Source organism: Zeugodacus cucurbitae, chromosome 4 (genome assembly GCF_028554725.1).
Source record: "Zeugodacus cucurbitae isolate PBARC_wt_2022May chromosome 4, idZeuCucr1.2, whole genome shotgun sequence".
Lineage (NCBI taxonomy): Eukaryota > Metazoa > Arthropoda > Insecta > Diptera > Tephritidae > Zeugodacus > Zeugodacus cucurbitae.
Window position 1 is genome coordinate 71,192,366 of NC_071669.1, and position 19,681 is coordinate 71,212,046.

Sequence of the window (19,681 nt, forward strand, 5' to 3'; positions counted from 1 at the left end):
TCTCGGCTGCCCGATTTGGTTAGCTCCAAACTAACAATAAGGATTGTGTTTAAAGTCGGGACTGTGGACTTTATTTCACAATTCAGGATTCGTGAAGAGAAGTTTTTGAGGAGTAGCATCGATTCTGTTTTTATTTCACAATAATCTTTTCCATAGCTAAACCTGCATCAGTAGAAGAAGAATGTGTCTTTTATCACTGTTAAAGCACAATTTGGGTATATACGCTCCACGAAATTAGATTCTAAACATACAGGTACATATAGTATTCACATATATGTTCACAGTAGTCTCCGTTAAACGGAACTAAGAACACTTTACAGGTCTACAACCAATTGGAATCTTGAAAATATCGTCTTTTGTGGATATGTAACTATTCGAGATTTTACTTCTACATTGGGTAACTCAAACTCGATCATACAAGGTTTTACATCATTTGATCATCTCTTTATTCCTTTGCAATGTAGAAAACGGTTTCTTTTTTAGATCCCTTACTTGAACCTGTAACGTATCTATTGCAGATACCATTAATTTTTTGACCTCAGAGACCTTAAAGCACCGCTTATGCGATTATAGCCGATTCAATAATAGAGCGCCATTGGTCTCTCTTTTAATTGGAAACCAAATGAAACCAGGTTCCTTCTCCACCTGGTCTTTCCAATGGAGTTGAGGTCTTCCTCTTCCTCTGTTTACATCGGCGGGTGCTGCATCGAACACTTTCAAAACAGGAGTGCTTTCATACATTCGGAGAACTTGACCCAGCCAGCGTAGCAGCTGTCTTTTTGTTTGCTGAACTATGTCAGTGTCGTCGATTAACTCGTACAGCTCATCATTCCATCGTCTGCGGTATTCGCCGTTGCCAATGTTCAAAGGACCCTAAATCTAAAACCTTTCTCTCGAAAATTCCAAGTGCCATCTCATCAGATATTGACATCGCCTACCCTATTGCAACAAATAGCAGGTCGGGAAAAATGAACGACTTGTATAGTTTGGTACCACTATTTTAGTGAAGCATTTAAAGACGAAGATTGAGGTTTCCTCACCTCCATTTATTGAAAAAGCTTAGATCCATCAACCGGAGTGGTCTCGTAGTTATGCATATCTGGCCTCCATGGATCTGGATCTTCACCATGGTAAAAGTTTTGAGATGTATTGTGCAACAAAAGCAAACGCCAAAAACACCCTTTTTCCTCTTTGGACTCCAAGATGTACGATCCTGTAGGATTGGTATCCTATTAACAGTGAATATTATTGTTATTGTATTTCGGCGGATTATCACACGACTGGATTGTAAAATTTTACTACTGATATCTACTACAGTTGGGCGTGAAATTTTGCATATAACATAATTTTTGCTTAAAAAAAGTAAAAAAAAGAGATCAAGTTGATGGCTAAGGAGCACACGCGCTGGACACATGACATATGTTTGACGTAGGAAGCAAGCATACACAATGAGTTGGGGTATGCATATTAAACATGCAACAGCAACAACAACTAAACAACAGTTGAAGTGGCAAATAAACGACGTGACCGGGCGAAAGATTATGTGGCGAGGAGCAGAGACAACAGGTACAACAAAAACAAAAAAAAATCAAAAAGCATATATGCATATTGTAGATAATGACGCTTTAAGAGGATGAGGCAAGTGTGTGTCCTTCACGAGTGGAACAACAACAGCAACAACAAAGAGCAAACAATAAAAACCCAAGCATTAAGAGGATTGCAAACACAAAAGCACACATATCAAAGGAAGACATATGTTTGTATGTAGCACTTCTGTACCAATCTGTAGAACTTCAGCGATCGTAAAAGATATGCATTTGCAAGATGACGTTCACTGTATCCGGCTCGCGGTCGGCTCGAGCAAGCAACAGGGCTAGCTGCCACCACCACCATCATCACCGCCGGCTTTTCAGGCTCAATTTACGCGGTTAGCTACCGAACTACGCACGGTCAAGAGCGTGGAGATTACAATCGGCACAGCGGCACTAAATGAATGTACAAACACACAGATACATACATGCATATATATTTATATATACATGTATGTATGTATGTATGTAGTTCAGATTTAAATTGTTGGCAAAGGCAAAGACACGTTGTGGAAGGAAATTATCACGCGCGGATCAGTTGCGGCATGAATGTCGTTTTGACAGCCACGACTGCACGCGCATGCTGCTTGCCACACGCACACACACACACCAACACACATACAGGTGTTAAGAAGATGCTCAAGTGGCTCGGCTGGCTGACTGGCTGACTGCCTGACGGGCTGGCACTGCAAATGCGGTTGGACGCACTGATCTAAATATTTTAATACCCGACAGCTGCTATGCAAATACACGCACACATACACCCATGCATATAAATATTTCAGGCTGCGTTGCCTGGAGAGACATATTGTTCTTTGCCGATCGACATGCATAAAGACTTACTTTTGAGGCTGAAGAGACTTACGTATGGTTATAGGTCTAAATCTATGTCTTTTTGTGTGCGCATTGGGCATTATCAATCGCCTTCATTGTAGTTAAATGAAGAGGAAAAACGAAAACAAAATCAAATCTCACTTATAATTGTATTGAAAGGTTTTATTACTCCACATTTATGCTCAAGATGGTCATAGTCATTGTTGTTGTTGTTGTAGATTTTTGTTAACTAAATAAAAGCCGTTACTACTATAGCATAATAAATGATTGTGGAGCGCATTAGTGCTACGCTTATAATGGCCAGCATTGAACGCTTTGAAATACATACAGACACACAAGCAACAAAGCACACACATACTCACAAAAGCACATAGAAACATACAAATATACATATTTATTTTTTTTTTTTCAAAAAGGAATGTCTAAAAGGAGAAAGAACGCTTCTGGCTACAGCCTAACCGGCAGGTAGTCAGCGCGCAGTCGCTTTCCTACGCAGTCTTACCTGTCTCGCGCCGAACACATGCTGGTACACAAATAATTTCTTATCAGATTATTCATACTTTATTTCTCACTTTTTTCAAGTGTTTGTTGTTGTTGCTGTTGATTTTTTACGAGCGTCTTTTTGTTTGTTTGACTGGCCTCATATTGGAGATTAAGCGCGCTAAGCATTACAATCCGCGCGTCAACTGAAGTGTAGCAGCTACCGAATTGGAAGCGCGAGGCACGAAAACAAAAACAAAACACGCACACACACATGCACACATGCACACATGCATCCTCAAACAGACACTCATAACCCGCCGGCAATATGTTAACCTATTAGGCCGGTCCCAACCAACTCCAACTTGTTGATATGCGCAGCAATGTAGTGTGTGAGTGTTTGGTTTTTTTTCGTTGAGGAAATCACCGGAATGACCAAATTTTTGTGAACTGAAATTGAAATTGAAATTTCGTTCGTTTCCTCTGTGGCGGCATTAAGAGCCGATTGATTTGCATTTAAATACTTTTTATCTACTTGAATCTTAATTAGCAGATTATTGAATCGGAATTTCTCGAAATTAAATTTTAATTAACATAAATCGTTAAGGCATTTGAGTGTGTGTTGTCTGCGGAGTTTCTAGTTCCGACTTAACGTTGCATTATGCATCGGAAATAGTGCTGACTTACTCTAAGTTTATTCGTAGATCGTGAAGGATATTGTAGATAAATAAATAAAGAAGTTCCTCAATAAATATTTTCACTTCCTCAAATGAGTCGATACACATTTCTAAAATCATCAAAATTGTTTCTCAACTCGAAGGCGATAATGATGTTTCTTAAGATGAACTGAAAATTATTTATGGAAATATCTTGAATATCAACTTGAGAGTTTTTAAAAAGTTGCAGGAATATTACTTCCAAAATTAATTGAACTGTAGACCCAAAGGAACGGTCCTAATTATTCCGGCTATTTATATTATATTTTTAATTTAGGTCCATATTTATGTAGACTGGGACTGGAGGTTATTTCACCCAGAGCAGATGTTCATTGGAAAGGCACAGTATTTTCCCACTATGTCCAGCTGCTTACCTATGGCGACGACATAGACATAATTGGGCGTAGCAAGCAGGGTGTATCTGAAGCTTTTGCAGCTATCGAGTAAGATTCTGCTATAATTTGTCTGACAGTTGAAGGCAAAACGAAGTATATGTTGGCAACCAGCAGGAATATAGAGGTGAATAATCTGGAAGCGGGGGACTACGAGCTAAATGATACTAGTCTGGTGATCCAGCATTAGGATCTAGAACTCTCCCTCGACAGACAGACCTAACATTCAACAAATCGCTCATAGTACCCGCGCTTCTGTACGACGCAGAAGGCTGGATGATGTCAAAAATGGCTAATTTGATTGAGAGAAAAGTTCTTGCAAGATATTTCATCCTTTACTTATTGGCGACGACAATCCTGGCCGGACAAACTAGATCAGTACGAGCTAGACCGCGACATTGACATTTTCCAGCAAATAAATTAACATCCAGGAGCTGCGCTGGTTTAATCAGGTTGAGAGAATGGATTACGACGCTCCAAAAAGTTGTCAGTCAGTGACTTGGTGTGCGCGACTCGAGGCTCGCGCGCAAAGCAGAGGAACCTGGTAGGCATTATTAGGTCAGGCCGAAATCCAATAGGGTTGCTAGGGCTATATAAAAGATACTGATGTAGTGATTTGGATCTGTAGTAATATCCTAAAATCTTGGTCATTTCTTCTCTCTTTAATTGGTACAACTGTTTTTTTCAACTTATCATATTCCCCTCGAGTTGTCCATGCATCACGAGCTAAGTCCTTTTCATCCCTGACAAGCAACAGGTTCCGCTTTTGACCTATTTTCTTTTTTAAGCTATTTATTGAGCCGCAGCTCATCTCAACCCACGTTGCAAAGATGCGGTTAACGAGTTCAGGGAAAAATATAAGATGAAATGACAGGTACTATTTCAGGTATCCATGGTATTCTTCCATATCATCGAACCACAACGCATGCTACATATTTACATGCTTACAAACTCACACACCTAACCTTTCATTAGTGAAGCTCGTACGCTTCTGAAGACTTCTGCAAACTTTCAACTCGTGTTGCGCACGAGGCGAATGACAAATGCATACAAACATACAAACATACGTTGGCAGCTAAATCACAACAAAAATTGAGAGGTATCATTAGCAACAGAAAAAAAGATGGTTATTCTCATTCAAAACAACAACAACAGCGTTCGCATCATCATCAACACTGTCCAAAAGCAGATGAAGTGGAACACAAACAACTGCAGCAACAAGCAAAGCAGAAAATCACATTGGGCACACAGCGAAATGGACAGTCATCATCAACGCCGGCAGCAGGCAAAAGGCAGCATCATCAACCGAAAAGGAACACCGGCAACAACAACAACAACAATAACAAATAACTAAAACAATCAACACCGCGTGGAGTGTGGAGTCGCAACCTGTGCTCCGACGCTGGAGGATCCACACACACACATATCTGTATGTATGTTTGTGTTAATATCTGTTCAAACAAGCATGGTGATACGCTCATGCTCATATCTGCATGCATTCGAGTGTGTGTGTGTGTAATGTTTGAAGTGCAGGCAAGTGCGGCCGACCGGCCGGTCGTACGTGTGTTGCGCGCATGCGCGTAGCCCGGTAGCACTAACAGTCAACAGCGGCAAGCCCGGCAGCCGTGGCAAACGAGTAAAGCAATAAAAAATAATCATAATAATCAACATGAGCACCAACCAACAACAACAACTGCCAGCTACGAGCTCGAAACCGTCAGCATTCAAAATAACCACCGGTAGCCGCCGCCTCAGCAAACCGTAATAATAATAACAATAAAGCGCATGCGCAGTGAAAAAAAACACGGTTTTGTTTGTTGTCTTTCGCCGGGTCTGCTCGTGAAATTAGTTTTTGAATATTTCTTCAATTTATTTTCAGCTTTGGTTTCACCTCCTACAAAAGTGAATACTAAATTAACCGCAGACAAATGCAAGGACGGTGGCGAAAAATGAAGACTAAAGCTAAGGAGTTGCTAAAGTTCGGACGGGACACGTGTAGATGTATCCTTAAAGTAATGAAGATCTTCATATTGAACTCACAGCGCAAGCTTATTCTATCAAATAGGTTTGTCATTCGACTTAGGACATATACCAAGATCCAATTGAGAGAGGAACTTAATGCCTCCCAGCATTTTGGAATATGTTTTAAATACAAAAAAAAAATGAATTAAATTTATGAAAATGCATTTAGACTTCATTTTAAGTTAGTCACGGTTTTCTCGTAATAAGTTCCAATAAAACTCAGTCAGCAGCAGCTTCTAAAGTCGATACAAATTCCGATCGGAGTCATTGGATATGCATTTTTAAACCTTCTCGACGACGTAGTTAATACATGCGCTGGTTTGACAAAGGATAATTAGTCTTTGCATAGAGGTTTTGGTTAAGGTGGGAGGCAGACTACATCGCCGAGTATCGTCGCTCAGTATTCAACGTGCTGAAGATCTTACTGTAATTCACATATGACTTCCTTTAAACCGTCCCCAGTTTACGTGCATGTGCCGATAAAACTTGTAAACCAAAGTTTTGGAATTAAGTACAACTGAGAAATGGATCAGGTTCTGGCAGGTTCTGAAGCGCGGGATTAGCACAGCAAAAAATGGCAGACATGGAATACTGGAATGTAGACCCAAGGTTATCGAGCTGACTCAACCTCATGACAGTGTCGGTAGATTCATTATAGTCGACAATTTTAGGTATTCTATCTCATCGTGCCAAATAACCAGTGAAGAGAAGAGTGAAGAGGACTTATCCAAAATCTCTAAACGAATAGAGTCCCAATCAATCAGTTTACTATAAGATTACTTAAGGGGCTATACCAGGGTAACCTACGAAAAATTAGGCGATTTTCGTGATTTTTTTTAAAAGAAAGTACTCGATCGAGTGTTTTAAAGTTTTTGGCACACATAAAGGTATATTTTCAGTTACATTTCGAAGTTTTTTTTTACAAAAATATTGAAAAATAACGGAGTTATGTGCTATCTTCGGAGGTGCCAAAACTGCTGACATGATATATTTCCTATACAATGCCCTACGCTTTTTGAAAAATATCAAACAATTTCCAACAAATCAAAAAGATCGTATTTCTTTATATAGTAAATATATTCAATAATACTCAGTTTAAAGTCGATCGGTCAATGTATCGTGGAGTTATGATGATAGCAATTTTGAGAAATGTCGTTTCGAGAAAAACGCGTTTTAGTAAGTTTCGACTATAGCTGCTTATACCTTCAAGATACGATCTTGCTGCTTTCACAGGATATATTTGAAAGTATAAACTATCGAATAAGCAAAAAAAAAATTGAAAATATCACACTAGTATAGCCACTGAATGCATGTGCGATCGCTAGTATAATCTTAAAATCTACATAAAAAGGTATTTATCTAATGAAGCGAGATGCGCGCTTACCAGATAATTTTTTTTTTAAGAAATTTGAATTTTCTCTTCTAATTATGGACATTAGCGGTGTGACCTCAGCTGGCCCTCAAATCAGCGGCAAGTAGTAGCAGCCGCTCAAATGTCACTCAAGCAGCTGGCAGGCCGGCCGAGTGATAGACAGTGATTTGTAAATTCTTTCAAACTTCGCCCAGCAAAGCCAGCGAGCGTCTTTCTGATGGTTATGCAATGAGCGCAAACTAAACGACAGTTGGCTTACTTTGTGCAAAAAAACACTGGCTAAAATGCATACGTAGGTGTGTATTTGGCATTCGTGCAACATGGCCAACTGGCGAAGAAACTCAGTCAAGTTGTTGCCTTGTAATTTAAGCTTGTTGTCATTGTTGTTATTGGGCTGTGTGTAAGCAAAAATGCAGGCGACGCAGGTATAATGAGGCAACAACAACCAAAAACAATGCGCACATATAGCACAGCAGTAAGGCACGAACTGAGGTCGTTTCCTTGTGCCACATGTGACAACAGCGATAGCAACAACGGCAATATCATCAACGCATGCAAATACAAACAACAACACTATCACCACAACATCGCGTCCAACGTAAATATTTAAGAAACTAAACAACAACAAAAACAATCCAACAAATTAAATTAAATAAAAAGTCAACGCGTGCAAGAAGAAGCAGCAGCAGCAGCGGCGGTAAACAAGTTGTGTTGGCAAACAATCAACAACATTAATAATAATAATAAAAGCAACATGCAACATGCCACAGCAACGTCATGTGTCAGCTCCGCCTCAACAGCGACGGCGTCTCCTGGTAATTGCGGCGAAGCTTCATCGCACGCGGGCAATGCCATGCTCACGTATGTACTATGCTGGCTGTATGCGCATGCCCGCCCGGCCGCTTGCAATGCAATGTTTGCTTGCTTGCACGGTAATGCAATTATCGTGGCCGGCGCACGTGACAACTCCACCTACGCGCGAGCAGCTACAACGGCAGCGCGCGATAACTTCACAACTTCACAACTTGACAACATGAACAACCAGTACAACAGCAACAGCAACAACAACAACAGCAATAATAGCAGGAGATCAGTTGTAATAATGACATGAACTTGCAGCGCATACGAAATGTCTTTGGTTAACGGTTTTAATTGTCAAGCTGATTGTCGCACTGTCAAGTGACATTTTTATTGCAAACAATGGATAAGCGTAAACGAAGAGGAACGAGTGCGAATGTCCATGCATATACATATGTATATGGAAGGTAAAAGACTCCAAGAGACATTGGACACTTTGCGAATTCATTTCTGCAACAAAAGTATTAAATTCATACATACAAATATACACAACGTATTAATTTTGTTATTATCATGAGCTTTGTGGTCTTAGGAAAAGGCCAAAATGATGACTCCCAAATTAGTTGGAGCCCGAGCTATACCACCACTCCAAAGAATCCACTTTCAGATTCTGATAGGAAGCACCTCCTAAAGTAAGAAAGTTCGATTTTCATTTATTAATCCATCTCAGCCCAAGGGTCATCATGACCTTTGTTTTATGGCATATGTGATTCTAGAATTTAGCAGATCTTTACATTCTTTGTGAATCCTGCTTTTATGTCTTATACCCAAATTTTCTTGTTTGAAATGAGTTTAACTTCTTGGGAGAACAGCGTCCTTATTCGAATTATTCCAAAATGACACTACAGAGGATAGTAGATCCCCAAGTTAGTTGCAGTTCGAAGTATATACTCCCACTGCACGAAATCTGGGCTCAGTTTCAGACGTTTGAAAATGACATTGTCTTTAGGAAGCACACCCTAAATAAAAGAAGTCCGCTTTCCTTATTGCTTATTAATCCATCTCAGCTCAAGGTGCTGCCATCTGAAATCAGTTTAGATTCTTGAGGGAACAACATCCTTATTCTATTACGACTATTATTATCGTCAAGGTATCTCTGTTAGAAGTAATGAACTAACATATAAATTTAAATCTTCCGCCTATTTTTTGTTATTCTGTTGTTGTTGTTTTAGTGGCGAAATAATTCCAAGTAGACAATACGTGGGCGGATATAAGCAAGATCTGGTTATGTCTATCCGTGAGATCGTTTAAAAACTTTACTCTTGTTCATAAGAGTTTCAGGATTATTTTTAGCGTTTTTAGTGAGGTGAGATCAAGGCCACGCTATAAATCATAAGAGATTCTAACTACCTCAGCAATATCCTGTTGGTATTTGCTCCCTTTGAGAGAAAGAAATCCAATAGAGCCTGCAATACCGACACAAAAATCAAATATCCCGAATTGTAACTGACACTTTTTCACTGAACCAACAGGTGATAGCTGGTATTTTGACACTTTAAAGCACGCAGGCAACTTTAAATATCTATAATTTTGCATGTGTCTACAGACGAAATCAGGGAAACCGTAAAAGTCAATAAATTTAAAGATTTCACAGCTGTTGCAGTCTGGCTTATACATAACTACGTTTTTCTGAATGCACTTCATACAACTACAACAAACCAACGCAACGAATCAGAAACCATAAAGTCAAGCACAAAAAAGAATTGAGTTTAGCAACAACTAAGATTGGCAATAACATCATCATCATAATTATAATCGGGCACATGGCGAGATGGCAAACAGGAATGTGTTTGACCAACAGAAATTAAACGAACAAAATAAAAAATGAAGAACTCTTCAAGCAGCTTACAGACGTCAAACTGAGATTTCAAGCAGAAAAAACCACAAAATATTAGCAACGCGCCATTAATTTGCAATACGAATTCGCTTGGCAACACACAGAAATAACCGAGCAACACTTGACATGCCGACGGTGAGCGCTTCGGGCGAGGCGAAAGGCGAGATAAGAACCTTTGGTTAATCACTTGGAAGGACGCTGGCAATTAAAACAGCTGCTGGGTACTAAGCGACAGACCGTCCGAATGGTAAGAGTGGCGGAGCAGCAGATTGAGCCAGCAAACTATGACAACGGTGATTTAGAGCATTATTGGTTCTGCTTTCATTTTTAGCCCCTTCATAATTAGTAGGAAATAAGGTAAATGGTATTACGACATGATATTAAGTTTCCACGTCGCTAGAGATGAGACGGCACACAAAAAAGTGAAATAAAAAGAGCGTACTTTTTCATAAGTCCAGCGTTTGATGGCTCGCTCATATGGTCAATTTATTTAAACAGCTGATTTAATTAGTCGGGAAGAAGTCATTGGCTTTGCATCGATCAAGCGCGACCGTATACACTCGTTTCATTAGTCACTAAAAGATCATTGTTTGGTCGCAGAAAATGAGAAATTTTGCAAATCGACATTCGAGACACTCGCATTACGAGCGCGATTGTACGGCTTCCGAACGGAAGTAGTGTTTTATTGTGACAATTCGCCATAAATGATTGGCTGCATCAATAAATTCGCATTAAAAGGCCGTAACAGCGATTTGCGAGAGAACGAATCTCATTTTCTGCACTAAATTCACCTTGCAATTGCACTCATCTTAAAATGAGGTCCTATTATGATTATTTTTTTGTGGATATGAGATGATGCAATGTTATGTAATGGTTTGTGATTTTTCAATGAATTTCTTTAAGAAAAAAATATCAAACCTACCTCCCAATGGCTGAACATCAGCTGTGGATAGGCCAGTCCAGAGGTTTGCTTGCGTATTTCCTGCGCGAAGTTGAACGATTCGATGACTGGTAATATGGCCATAACAGAGAAATTACCACTGCCGTGAGTTAAATCGCCAGAGAGGATCTTGCCATGACGTCGTCCGATTACAGCGTACATTTTTCCTGAAATTAAAGAGAGAGAGAGATAGATTTGGGTTTATAAAGCGACTTGTATGTAGTTGGAATGGAAATATAATACATTTCTGAATATGCTCCCGCAATCTTATAGTAATAGAGTTATCTGCTAGCTGAACGCAGTCAACCAAATATTATACGAAAATAGAAACAAATGATCGTTGATAGCCATGGAGAAATCTCAATTGATTTCAAGGTCTCCTATAGCCAAACTTGCTATAGTCCCAATCGAAGAATACTGTTAACACGAAAACAAGGTCGATACTTTTGTAGCAACGAGAAAATGCTGACTTTGCAGTCGTTTAAAATAAAAACGCCGGAGACTGTCTAAGCACGCGGACAGGAAGCGCTTGACGACCAAACTATTCCTGTTTTTCATTCATTCATTCATAGCATTCATTATACAGCAAGCATCCCAAGTGGTTTTTGTTAGTGTTATTGTTATTATTGCGACCGGTTTGGCATGCGCACATTTAAAGCAAATGCAAACAACAAATCAACGCAGCTGGAGATGAAGAGCAGCGGTCAACCGCCAGCCCTGGGGTTCGGATGTTTTGCCAAGCTCCAAATGAGCCAATGGAGCGCGCTAAAAACAACAACCACAATAGCGCTCGTCATGCTATAACTCTAAAAAGAAGGCAACTCAAACACACACAAAACAGTAACAACAACAACAACACGAGCAATGTTAAGTGCCGGCTTTGGCTTCGCGCTGGCAGCATAGCGGCCAGAATATTCTTGAAAGTGAGACGAAAGTGTAGAAGCAGGTTGACCGGCGCTGGACCGGACGTTGTTTGGCCGATTGGCACTCGCGCCAACTCGTCGCGCGACCGTTGTGAATGAGTTAACGAAGACGGCCAGCGGTGGAGCAGAGCGACGCAACAGGTAAGCAGACCATTCAGATCGAAGACAAATAAGATGAAATGGAGAAGACCATAACCGCAACAACAAAATCTTCAAGCTCGAACGACGTCAGCAGCGGCCGATCGCCAGCGCGCCGTACGAGTGACTTGGCAGTATCAGCAGTAGTAGTGAAAGAAATCTTATAAAAAACTCGATAGAAAAAGAAAATCAAAACATCGCCAAGAAATAATAATAATAACAACAACGAGAAGAACGCGTAAACAAGACGATGAGCGTAGCAAAGCCCGAACCAGCTAAAGATGAAACTAAACAAACAACAACAAAAGGAACTAGTTTCCGGTCGTAGTAAAAATGACAAGCCAAGAATGTGCCACAACAACAACCACGATCACTTCATAAATTTAACAAAAAACAGCAACAACAACAACAGTTACATCAGCAAAAAAGGCGGGGAAACGCGTAGTAGAATACCACGGCGAATGGATGGACGGGCAATGAGCAGCAACAGTCGCACAACGGTCGAAACGAACCGGGTCGGGTCGCTGCTGGACGGACGGACGGACACTCGCCGTATGAATGGACAAACAGATAAGTACAGCAACATCGACAACAACAACAATGGAAAGAAAAAGAATTCGAAGGCAGTGCAGCTTACGTAGAAGACGATTCACCATAGGCGCAGCAGCAAAGCCAACAAAAAAGACGTGAGCTCGTCCACAGCACCAGCAACAGCAGCCGAGCAGCCAAAGTCGTTGGACATCCGTCGTAGGAAAGACCCAGTAAGCGTACAGAAGACAGCATGGCTAAGTGAGTGTGGATTGCCGGCTTCACGGTGTTGAGGACGTCAGGCGAACTGCTAAGTGCGCACGCGATCGTCAGTTATGGACAGACAGTTATAGAAATGAAGTGCGGCGATCAATACGTGCGATTCTATAATCAGTCGTTTATCTGCATGCGAGTGATTAGTTATACACTAGTAGGTTATTTACTCTGAGCCAGTGCCTTCACTTCTTCCTACTTACTTAGCTTTATGACATATCTTTGATCACTTTGATAGTAAATAGTAAAAAAAATATAGATACATTTTTTTTTTGGAAGCGAGAAAAGTTCAAGGACTTCCTGTTCTACAAAAACATTAATCTCCACCTTCTTTAAATATACTTCTTAACAATCTCATTTCTTGAAATTTGTTCACAAACACTTGGCAACCCTAAGCGCGAGCACTTTACGGCTGCGCAAAAGTGAGCTCTAGTCAACAGCCACTAACTGGCTAAAAATATAAAAAAATCAGCAGCAAACTGAACTCAAAGAAAAACAACAACAACATTACACTGAATGAATGCTCTGTTTCCAGAATGAGCAGAGCGACTTCGACGTCGTGTCGGATGCTGTACACCAGCAGCGACCGAAGCAGAAGCAGCGCCAGCATCAACTTCATCAATATAAATATTGGGTTGTGTGAGTGTCTGCGCATGATTAGGGAGAAGAGCGCTGAATGGATGAGCAGAGCAACGCACGATTCATTCATACCTTCGAGCACTCATTCATGAAACGCTTGTGAAACAAGTGGCAGAGACGAGCGGAACCGTGTAACCGCAGAGGTATGTGAGTACGTGAGCAGTGAAGTTGATGCTGCAGCGCGTGCACCCTGTGGGAAATTTCAAAGAAGATTTTATATATTTATATATATTTCTGCATATACAGGAAGATTTCACTTGGACAGTTGGAGCACTGCCCTTTATGATACCAAAAAATTCCAGATGGATCCGAAAGACCCTTATGCTTCGGCAAAGCGTTTGAAATATGTTACAAACTTCTTAAGTTGGCTAATGTTAATTCTAGTTTCAACCTCAGTCTGGAAAAAATTAGACATTAGAGAAGGATGATTCCTGCTCGCCTTACTCCAAATATCTTTGGCAACTTGCATCTGCCAGCATCCCTAGTCTCAATGCATGCGTACTTATGATCGCGCCGACATGTACCAGTTTCATAGGTTGTAGGAATTTGAAAAATTGGAATAAGGGCATAAGGAACTTGGAAAATAAAATCAAACAAAATTCTTCGCTACTTAAATTCCTGAACGATTAACTGTGGTAAATTCCTACATTTCCTACAGACCCTCTCGTAAAGTGCGCACTCACACACCGAAACACCGAAAAGTCTGCCGCGACGACTCCGACCACGAGCATTGCACAAGTCGCCACTGTGGTGGAGGGTATAAGTGCGTTGCATTCGTGCCAATGCAACTGCAACGAACAGGTAAACAGCGAACACATGCGCAAATGCAACACTGTGTGTGTACCGACTGCCACATTTTGCTGTGCTCGTGCTGGTTTTCATTCAAGTTTTCCGTTGGCTCGACGACTAGCAAACGAACGTCTACGCTAACCACAAGCACGAACAGCGAACAGTCAGCCAGCAAGCAAGAAACGAATGATCGACGATTGACAACGACCACAGACGACTGTGACTGCAGCAGCGACGCCGTAAGACGTTCGACGTCCAACATGTGCAGCTCGCGTCGACGACGCAAGACGGCACACCGCTCACTTGGCACTTGGCGACGAACGATAAGCAAATGTGAACGTTGCTGGTTTTCGTATCTTTCAGTTTGTTTGATCAGTTCGAAAAGTGAAGTCGAAGTCGCAAGCGAATATTCTATTTTGTGCGTCGTTTAGCGAAAAACGCTACAAACAACACAAGAACCAACAACTGAAACAACGAAGACGAATTAAATACGAAAAAAATCATCAAAACTAACTGTAATTCGATGCATAACCTTTAAGGACTCTGTCGTGAAGCCTACGTTTGGCGAAAATTTCAAAGTTTTTCGTGTGACATTTTTTGTTGCTGTTTTTTTATTTTTTTATTAAAAGAAAACCCCCCTCGGAACGGCGTTCGTGCGCAGTGAAGTTGGTTGGGGTATTCGCGTGCACGAGGGAGTCGAAAACTCTGCCAGCCAGACAGTTAAAGTGAGTTACAAATTTACGTGTGCATAACTACAGACGACTTTGTTGTTGCTGCTGGTGGTGCGCGATCAATGAAGTTTTTTATGAATGAATGGAAACAAGTTGTAAATGCGCGCGCGCACTTCATTCAATAAATACTTGGCCATAAACTGCACATATGTTTGTATGTGTGTGTGTGTGTGTGTATGTATGTATGTATTTAATAGCTACAGTGGTTATTTTTTCACCGACTAGTTTTTCGAGTTACGCGGCTCGCGACCAAATGCGCCGACGACAACGTTAACGGGCGTGATTTCGATCTAACCAATATTCATCTGTGCGTGATAGTATGTGTGTGTACGTGAATATTTGGACAAGTGTTTTAACGCAAAATTTTTCTAAGGCCGACTTTGCTAAATTAAGCATGAAAATTCGTGTTTGTGAAAAACTGAAACTACAGAAAATGTAACTGTAAAGCAAGAAAATATAATAAAAATAATATAAAAACTTATTTTTTGTTAAATTTGAACATTTTCAGTGAGTTTACTTAACATAATTTCGTTTAATATATAGATAATAAATAATAAAAAATATTTTTTTCAGTATAAAATTATTTTCCAAAAAAAATGTGTTTGTTGTAATTTTTTTCCTCTCTATTAAGCACATGCAATCTTAGCTAATTAACTTTCAATTCACAAGTTGTCGGGAATGACGTGATTTTCAACTAATTTTCGCTGTCAATCAGCTGGAAAATAGTTTAACCAGCGCGACAATTAATCAACTGAAAGCTGAAAAAAATCATAAAGTAAAAAAATGAAATAAATATTCGAAGCATAGCATTTATAAGCGTATAAAACGTTCGTTAAAACTCGCGCCAGTGAAAAACAGTCGAGAACATGTTAAAAAAAACTGTTTTTTGTTTACAAGAAAAATTGTGAAAAAATATAAAAAAACAATAAAAACTAAAAATAGCTACGCTTCAGTTTATAATAAGAAAAAAATAAAAATTAACAACAAAAACAAAAACTATTACAAATTACATATGCATATGAGCACCTAAAAACTTATATTTGTTTAAATGCGTTTTCATATAAAAGGAAAAATATTGTGCTAATAATAATAATAAATAATATGAACCAAAATAACTTCAAACAACAACAACAAAATGTTATTTGTTATATTTAAATAATATGCGTCTCATTTGAAGAGTAAGAACAACAGTTGTAGGCATGAAATGTATAAAAAAAATGAATATAAATAAATATCTGCAGAGTGCACAAACAATTTCTAGAACTAAAGCACTAAGAACTGTAATATGTATAATAAAATAAAAATATTCATAAATAAATTAATTTGTTTTCTTATTTGTATAACATATTTTTAAGCTTTTTGTAATTTTGCTAAATGATTAGGCATACAAAACATTTTAAATTTCTCTCAGAATTTTAAATATTTAAATTTTTTTTTTAATTTTTGAAAATTTCGGAAAACCACATTTTTATACAAAAAAAAAATAATTTTTGTAATTTTTGTATTTTTTTTTTATTTTTAATATATCAATAAAATTACAATTTTAACTTATTTTTAATTTTAATAATTTTTCCGGAGAAGTAAATAAAGTTAATAAAAAGTTATGAAGCATTTACACCTAATCAAATATGTATGTAATAGATTTTTATTTAACTTGAGAAATGTTTTTATAGAAGATATTAATTAAAGATTATTGTGAGGATACCAAAAAATAATAACAAATATAAAAAACAAATAATAATAAACAAGATTAATAATATAGATATAGTTTATATAAGATCGGGTAGGAAAGTGCCACAAAACAAGTAAAAAAAGTATTTTTAATACTATTATAGAAAAAATATATTTACATATTATACATACATACACACACCCGTACTTAAACATATAATATATACATATATGCATCAATAATTATTCGCAACAATCGCAGAAACCGCCGATAGTGTTTAAAAAGAAATTAAAAAATTTAATCAATATACTTTTTTTCTTGTTTCTAGAACACACTTATAAGGAAAAGAGTATTAAACAACTAAAATATATTTATATTTTTACTAAAACTACAAATCAATACTCAAAACGTCAGTAACTGACTCATTACAAAAGAAAATTGCAGGAAATTGCAAAATTTGCAGACAAAAAATACTGAAAAGCATTTATATACATATAATCAACGTATATATTTACCACATATGTGCATACATATGCTCTACATAACCAAGCAAAGAGATCGCTGGCAATTGAACACAAAAATCGTTTATGAACTGAAACGTTTATGAATCGAGTGTAAATGAGTGATCGGCGAACAGAGGCAGCTACTACTACTTGTGAGCTGTAACTGCACAAAATGTTGCTAGAAACAGGCGATACCACGCTATGTAAACTAAGCTAAATAAAACAAAAACCATACAAACACTACGGATTACAAAAACAAACAAAAAAAAAAGACAAAGAAATAACAACAAATAAATAAATAAATAAAAGTGTGCAAAACACGCTCAAGGTGTACGAGTGGAGCGTAAAGTGTCAATTACAAGCGGCAAAGTGTTGTTGTTGTTAAATAACAACAACGAAATTAACAATAAATACGAGGCGTCTATAGATTGTCGCTCGAAAACAGCGAAAAAATATTATTTTTCTCTGAAATCCAAATAAATTACAAACAAAAAAAACAATACAACAAAATGTTGCCACACACAATCCTGCTTGCGTTGCTGCTTTGCTGCCAACACCTCAGCACCGCCTGGACGACACGCCTGCCGCTCGAGGTGTACGAGCTGACGGCGACAGCGAGCGCCAGCAGCGCGGCCGATGACAGCAGCACAGACACGCGGCACAGAAATCTGGAATATGCCACAGTGAATGCGAAAATGTTGCAGCAGGCCAGCGCAACAGCAGCAGCCACGAGAACTTCGGCAGCATCAGCATCAACAGCAACGCAAGCCTCTGCAGCGGCGATTGCAACAGATTTACATCACACGACAGCAGGTGCGCCGTTCGCACACCAACACACGCAACAACAACAACAACAACAGCAGCAAGTGAAGCAACAGAGCGATCTGCAGCTGGTTATAGATCAACGACGTTCGCGTCAAATGTTGGAGATCATCGAGCAACAGCAACAACGTGAACATCAACACAACAAATACCATCGTGAGTCGCTGTTACAGCAGCAACAACAACAACAGCAGTTGAAGAACTCCAAAACCTCGAGTCCTTTTGCAGTCTACGAAAAGGATAACAACAGTTATAGGCAAAGACACGGCGTGGGTCGCGTGAACGCGCAGGATGTACGCGTACTTTATCAAGTTGGGGTAAGTCACAGTAGAATAGCTTATTTCTCCGGAGGTTAATGTTTTCTTGAGTTATAAATTGTTTATGTGCCTTCGAGGCTCGTTATGAGATATCAGTTTCAGACGATGTAAGGTTTCTAATATTTTTTGTAAATAAATGCACTGCTCTGCCGCTCATATCTTCGTGGAAATATGCCTGGAATGTCCTCGAATTGATCCATTGAGTGTTGAGCAGTGATTCTAATCTCTAAATTTTGCATTTGTTCGAACCCATGGTGTTCTAAAAGGTTTTACAAGAGATTTCTTGGCATCTAGAACCAAACACTTCGATATTCAAGTTGTGAGATGTGACCAAAAATAAGCAGAGAACCTATACGATTGAGTAATGATGTCATGAGATCTTAACGTCAACTTGGTCTCTTTAGAACTTTCTGAATACTTTGCTAATAGTAGAAGACACCATATAAGACTATAATATGTTAATGACCTTATCAATACGACGTATTGCATTGACAATGCCACAACACAGATGGCGCTGTCATCAAGAAGATATCATAAAAAGTATTTTAACTTCAATTTAACTGAAATTAAAAATATAGCAATGTCTACACTGTCAACTACTTTTTTCTGCTTTCCACTTCCTGTACTTTTCTTTGACCCTCTTGAACCCAAATAAGAACACTCATCGAACCAAGTAAGCACGCCAGTTCAAATAGGTCATTGCTATAAACACGTCATCGGCAAAAATTCTGTACGGCATTACTCATTTGGCTTATCATTAATTATAATCCAACTTTTGACCACGTTGACCTTACGAAGACCTTATTCTACCCAAGGCATTTCGCACTTACATACGAGTATATGTTTGCATGAAAGAATGTATACTTCCTATCTTCCGAAGTCTTATTTTGTTGGAGAAATACATACATACATACATCACTATATACTTGTTGTTATGTATTTATATTTATACGAAGTTCTTGTTTGGCGCTTGGCTTGATGTCTTCACTTGCATCTTCGCTCTAATTTGTCGTAAATAGAAGTTAAATTGGGTGCATTTATGTATGTACGACTCTGTTAACAAGCCTTGCTATTATGCGCTCTTAATTGTTGTGACTTTATTTTATTATGTTTAAAAGTGTGCTTTTTGTTGTTGTTGTTGCTGTTGCTTGATTGCCTAATGGCCTGCTCCCAATTACTGATCTTCACCATCAACTGAGTGACTGTGTCACAGCCTCTCGTTTGTTGCATTTGAATTCGCTGCCCACCCAAGCATAACGGAGAGCTGACTTTAGAGCAGAGAAAAAATAAAAAAGTGCTTAACTAT

General features: G+C 38.9%; 2 protein-coding genes across 3 annotated transcripts in view; one reads left to right on the forward strand and one right to left on the reverse strand.

Annotated features, from left to right (window-relative positions):
- The window catches only part of LOC105212498 (elongation factor-like GTPase 1), a 148,265-nt gene that overhangs the window by 4,161 nt on the left and 124,423 nt on the right, over positions 1-19,681 (reverse strand). Inside the window, exon 9 of the mRNA XM_054230168.1 lies at positions 11,023-11,207. Within this exon, the coding sequence (XP_054086143.1) occupies positions 11,023-11,207 (185 nt within the window). The remainder of the gene's footprint in view (positions 1-11,022; positions 11,208-19,681) is intronic.
- The window catches only part of LOC105212476 (protein giant-lens), a 30,522-nt gene continuing 25,477 nt past the window's right edge, over positions 14,637-19,681 (forward strand). The window contains exons 1-2 of one of the 2 annotated variants that reach the window (XM_011184477.3): positions 14,637-15,055; positions 17,062-18,375. In XM_011184477.3, the coding sequence (XP_011182779.2) occupies positions 17,746-18,375 (630 nt within the window). In that variant the 5' untranslated portion in view covers positions 14,637-15,055; positions 17,062-17,745. The remainder of the gene's footprint in view (positions 15,056-17,061; positions 18,376-19,681) is intronic. The other variant, XM_054230172.1, reaches the window with a different exon arrangement.